The sequence below is a fragment of the Bemisia tabaci genome, chromosome 3 (genome assembly GCF_918797505.1).
Source record: "Bemisia tabaci chromosome 3, PGI_BMITA_v3".
Lineage (NCBI taxonomy): Eukaryota > Metazoa > Arthropoda > Insecta > Hemiptera > Aleyrodidae > Bemisia > Bemisia tabaci.
In genome coordinates this window covers 19,240,901-19,246,987 of record NC_092795.1, presented here as the reverse complement: position 1 = coordinate 19,246,987, position 6,087 = coordinate 19,240,901, and the positions used below count along the sequence as shown (strand labels likewise).

The following is a 6,087-nucleotide window of genomic DNA, read 5'->3' as shown; positions in this document are numbered from 1 at the left end:
TCATTCGTTTTGAAACATCAATAAAAACCATCAAGCGAACGTGCCGGAGGGAGAGGGGTGCATAAGACGCGTTTACCTCCTCGTGTTGAGTATACATTTCTTGCGAAAGCCCTGCCAACACTACTAGCAAAATTTCATGGAAATTTGCGCGAAAGTTAAGTTCCGTAAACATATCTCTGTGTAAGCAAGGTCCTCCATGTATAAGAAATGAACCAAAAAATTGAAAGAACAAACATAAATGTGGTTTAATAATTTTAACTTCCGCCGCTGCGCCGCGCCGGGCTGATCGCACTGTGTTTGGCGCAATGCGTGAAGTATTCCTGCAGTCTTGTAGGCGCTACGGGTTTCACGCCAACTGCTCCTGACCGGCGCACTGTGTTTGACGCAATGGGTGAAGTATTCATGTAGTCTTGTAGGCGCTAATATGTCTTACATGGCGACCGCAGTGCCGAGGGCTTGTCCTTTTCATCTCAATTGTCCTCGTCATCATTAATTAAAAATGCTGTCTCTTTATTCACCGAAAAACGATAAAATTAGAAATTACTATACTCTCGGGAAAGAAAGATTTTGTCCCCTAATTTTTTTTTCTGAATCCGATTTTTTTTAAAAAAAAATTGCAAAATTTGCCCCCATGGTCCGCGGCCCATGTGGCAGCCCCCTTATTTAATCCGGCCCTGCCCCTCTCCCCTCCGATCGGCTAGCTAACCTGCATGCGCTTGACAACATTTTGAGGAAAAAGGTCCTCAGCAGCGCGGCGTTGAATTAGGGAAATTGCATTTGAGACCTTTCTTGATGACGCATTGTCAGATGAAGGAGAGTAAACTCGTATATCCAGTAAAAGCTAGAAAGGTACTCTGGTGAAAGCTAGACACGATCCCCATAAAGGCTAAATGTTGCTATTCCGTAAAATAGGTTTCTACAACATAAGCGACGATGGCTGAAGTCGAAAAGTATGTATGCAACAATTAATCTTTGCTTAATATTTCATTTATATATAAAAACTTACTTATTTTGTGTGTTTTCTTCTGAAAAAAAGAAAAAGAAAAAACCTCCGAACATTTCTTCGAAAATTTATCGTGAATTTTTTTAACTCATTCAAAAATATATGCATAGTAAATTTGCAGGAGATAATTCATTACGTAGTTTAATTGGTTTGGTCTGGAAAACAAAAAGTTAATGATATGAGGAAATTTCGAGTCGTTGCGACGGGAGTACGCATTTTCCGCAAATAGCCAGCAAACTAAAAAAAAAAAGAACTCCGTCTCCACTGAACGTTTGACTCGTTCGAGAGGTGACCAGCACTAGCCGTCAGCTGTCCTTGAACCATTGGTACCTACACCTCTGTATTTCGAAGGCAGACCGAAAACACTTGCTCTGACTCATTTCTTTGTGTTAAAACGGCAGCTCGATGCCGTGTGTCTGTCCACGGGTGATTCAATTTCTCCTCTTATTAGTTACATGCGAGAATCATGAATTTTATGCAGCGACGTAAAAGGGAAGGGGGGGGGGGGGATTTGCGAGCTGAACTTTTTTCTCTTTTTTTTACGCCGTGATACAGCACTGCCATCTGAGAAACTCAAAAGCACCAAGTATGCAAGAAATTACATCTACGAATTAGCTCTATCAGTAATGTTTAGCTGCTTAAATACTTTTCTATTCCAGTAAATTTTCGTTCATTTTGAGTTCCATGATCTAAAATTGTACAATTTTGGATTTGTTACAGAAACATTATCGACATATCAGTAGAGCATGCGCGTCAGGGTTGGTACTTCCGCTAGTTGACATTTTACGCTTTGTTGTTTATTTTGCTTTTAGTGCGCAACTTTTCGGAGTGTCGTAGAGTAACTTGTCACGGAATTATTGTTTGAAACGCGTATATTCCCTTAATTACTTCAAAATGAATTTCCAATACAAAGCTGAGCATGTGTTTGAAAAGAGGAAAAGCGAAGGCGAGAAAATCAGGAAGAAGTACCCCGACAGAGTTCCCGTAAGTATCAGTAATGTATTTTCGATCTGAAATCTGCCCTAGCACAATGGAGACCTTGTAACTTTCGCACACGAAATAATTACTTTTTCTTCCTTTGATTGTATTCCTTTCGTATTTCCTAACCTTTGCAACAGAATTACTACTTTCAGCTATTCAAAAACTTAAATCACAGCTCTTAAAGTATGTTTATAACGTCGATTTCTATGCCTTTGCTTTGTCTGATAACGCTGTTCGGCCATCTTTGTTCTTCGCAGTTTCCCTTGTCATAACACTTTACACCGTCCGTCAATTTATCACCTTTTATGTAAGCACTGTAATTTCGTGCTTTTTCATCGGACGAAACTTTTGTAGGTTGCCTCGCTGGTTTTCAGACTTCTTTAATGCCATTTTACTGTCAACTATGTACCTCATGATAAGGGTTTTACATTTGCACTGTGTGATGAAAGATCACCTGATTTGGATTTTTCCCCCAGGGGGATGTTATGAATAAAAGCACTTAACTGGACGTCGGAAAAGAGCTTTTACTCTCTAAATTGTCCATGGAAATGTGTTCTGCTATGTCAGCGAGGCACCATATTCTGAGCTTGAACCTGTACAAAGTTATCTCAAATGCATTATAAAATGAGTTATTTCAGATGTCATTTTCAAATTAATCATTTTTTTATAACTTTAATCAACCTTGTAGGGCTGCGCTCTGTAGCTGAAAAACTGATAAAGCGTCTCGCTGGTTTTACCAATTAGAGCAAGATTTGCAGAACAGTCGCTGTCCATATTTTTTATTGCATTTAGCCAGCTGCAGAATAACCACCTATGAACAAATTCTCGCTAGAAAGTACTTAGCATGCTTCCAACAACATGAATCTTTCCTCAATTTTTAAGTTTCTATTACTGCTTACTTATTTCACTGTTATGGACCTAACTTATGAAATATGCCTTGTTGTCTTGGGAAAGGACAAGAGTGTGTGAATAATAATATTTTTTCTTGGTCTTTTTTAGGTCATTGTAGAAAAAGCTCCCAAAGCTAGGATCGGAGACTTGGACAAGAAAAAGTACTTAGTTCCATCAGACTTAACTGTTGGACAATTTTACTTTTTAATCCGTAAACGAGTACACTTGAGACCAGAGGATGCTCTTTTCTTCTTCGTCAATAATGTCATTCCACCCACAAGTGCCACAATGGGCTCTCTTTATCAAGTAGGTCTTCTTTGCCTTTTTACTATACGTGTGTACTTAACTGCTTATGGTGTTCAAAAAATTTTCACCCTACCACTCTGCATTTGCTTCTCTACCTGAAAGTCAATTTTAAAAATCCATAACCATTCAAGAACACATGATGTGCTTTCTAAGTGATCACAAAAACAAAGGGGGTTTGGGATAAGGTGACTTTATAATGATCTCTCTTAATTTTTCCAATAGAGAACTGTTAATGATGTACAAGAGCTCATAACCAAGAATTATTTCTTTCAAAGTAGTATTATCTAAAAATAAAATATTCAACCCAGCATTGTTATTAGTGAACCATAGGAATCGTCAAACCGAACAGAAGGAATTGCATTTGAACAAAGACAATGGTGAATTTCTGTGTTCAGGGACTATTTGCCTCTTTCAATAGTTTTTGAAAGAGTCTTTTCTTAATTTGACTTGTACATTACATTGATTACATTTACATTACATTTTGATTTTACTTAGACATTGGTTTTTTCTTTTATTTGTTAATAGTGAAAAGCAAATCCAACATCTTATATCAGTTCGATATCTTGATGTGTGTTTACTTCTAGAAAGCAATTGCCAAAAAATAAAAATTCACAATGTTTTTAATCTGTAGGCCAAAAATTGAAGTGGTACAATCCATCATCTAACATTGTGTGTTTTGTTTCCCTCCCAGGAACATCACGAAGAAGACTATTTTCTGTACATTGCATACAGTGATGAAAATGTCTACGGCCAGATCTGTGCTTAAGGAGTGTTCGAATGAATTATCCGCTGTTCTCAACTATTCTCCTTCTCTCTCTCTTCACAATCAACATGCATTGTAATTGGATAATTTATTAGGAAAAGATTGTCATCACCTCTCATCATTGTAATTCCAAAAATAAGATCTAATAATAACTGCATTCCTTTTGTCTTGTAATCTGCAATGGGTGGCAAACTTCCATCAATCTTCCTCAATTTTTTATCTTTAATCAAACGTCAACTATAATTTTAGATCATCTTTCGAACTTACAAGTAGCATATTTGGATGCAAATTATCGTGAGATATAGTTGGAAAACTACTCTGGCTCCAACAACTGATCATTTTTAAAACAGTCACAAAAATGTGTGAAGAAATATCGTTGTTCTTGTATTAACCACTCTATTTTTCTCTCATAATTATTTTATTTTTAGATTTTTAATTATGTTCTTACTACTTTATAGTTTAAAATTGCAAAAATATATCATTTCTGGCGGATGTTATTTTAAAGAAATTGGGTAAGCTATTAGGATTATTTCTCTCAAAAATTTGAGGGATGCAAAAGCATTGAGTAATCTATAAAGCCTGCTGTCAAATATTTTGACTTTAATTATCGAAGACCATGATTCTTCTTACTCTGAAGTCGTTAGAACTTCGCAGAAAGATGAATATGAATCCTCCTAAGCAATAGGAGTTAAGTAGAAATCTCGTGACCCCTCCCTCCCCCAATCTATCCCCTCCATGGGAATAGAACTCTTCGTTTCCCAGGTTTTGTTCGAAAACAATGCCCCTTCCCCCATTTGACTCACCTATCTGCTATAGGTAAAGAAAAATTTTACTCCCTGAAATTTTGACTCGCTGTGAACCCTGAATGTAAGGGTTCCCTCCTATTATATTCATCAGACAGGAAGAAATGTATTATCACAATATACCTGGCTAAAATGTCGAAGCAAGTTCAATTTTTTCTCTCTTTTTTTTCCAATTTTTAGTTTAATCTGAATGAATGTTTCTAATTTGATTTTTGAAAAATTAGCTCTTTCTCTCTGAAATGAGAAATTAAAGTACGTAGTTGTGTGTTTAATTCAGCTTGAAAGGATAATAGATCACAAAACTCTGTTAAATGTCCTTGTTGTCAATATAAAATAGCTATTTTCTTTTGAGCTGTAAATTTCAGTCATCTTGTATATAGTAAGTTCAAAATAAAATCTGTTTCTAAGAACGGAACTGTTGTTTTCTCAATACGACTCCAACAGCTACCAAATCACTCATAACGCCAAAATTATCCTCCGAACAGCGCTTCTAAAACTCATTCAGGGGGTAGTCCACCTCCCCCCCCCCCCAAAAAAAAAAAAAACTGTTTCGTATTTAAGCTTTTGACTTGAAACTTTAGCATAAGAGGGGGTAGTATCCTCAAACTAAAATTCCTCAAAAATTGTTTATAACCACAAAATATTGAAAAAAAAAATGGTTATTTTGTGAAGGAAATTTCTCAAGACTTCATGAATGAATTTTAATGTTTTTTGGCTCATTATGGGTCTAAGTATGTCTATCACAATGTGTCAGGAGGATTTTTTTGTTTCATGAGTGGAAGTATGTTATAAATATAGATTTCTATTTGTTAATATTTTTTTTTAATCAGCTGAGCATATTCACAATTTTTGAAAATGAAAAAGAAAGAATATTGAAAATTCCTCCTGTCAAGTTGTAGCCTGAATCATGAGCTAAATGAAATTTTTCGGGTAGACTGTGCTATGACTCAGATGCACGACTATTCCTAGATTTCAAGGGAGTTCAAAATCTCAAAACTTCAATTGAGAACTAAGGTGTACAAAGGGCACTTCTTTATCTTGAGATATGTGCCAAAGATATTCGTTCATCATGAAGAATTCTGAGTTGATTATCCATCTCTTTGCAAGGACATATGTTTTTTTTACCTGACACGAGTAATTTAAAAGAAAATTCTGAGCTGCCAGATCGAGAAGAGTCCTAATAGCACCCAAGTCCTCCTCAATTACTCACCATTTGTCATGTAGCTCAAGCAGTCATCATCATGTAACTTGCAAAATTTGACTCGCAAAAGAAATGCTCCATATGCCATAATTTTTTCAATTATTGATTAAAAATGTTCCAGTTAGGACTGTTGTCCTAA

At 36.1% G+C, this 6,087-nt stretch overlaps 1 protein-coding gene across 1 annotated transcript; it reads left to right on the top strand.

Moving 5' to 3' along the window:
- Positions 1-1,777: 1,777 nt before the first annotated feature.
- LOC109035081 (GABA type A receptor-associated protein autophagy-related 8a) lies at positions 1,778-5,162 on the top strand. The gene is made up of 3 exons (XM_019048561.2): positions 1,778-1,987; positions 2,984-3,181; positions 3,873-5,162. The coding sequence occupies exons 1-3, from the start codon at positions 1,898-1,900 to the stop codon at positions 3,945-3,947; spliced, it is 363 nt and encodes a 120-aa protein (XP_018904106.1). The 5' UTR covers positions 1,778-1,897; the 3' UTR covers positions 3,948-5,162.
- The last annotated feature ends 925 nt before the right edge of the window (positions 5,163-6,087 follow it).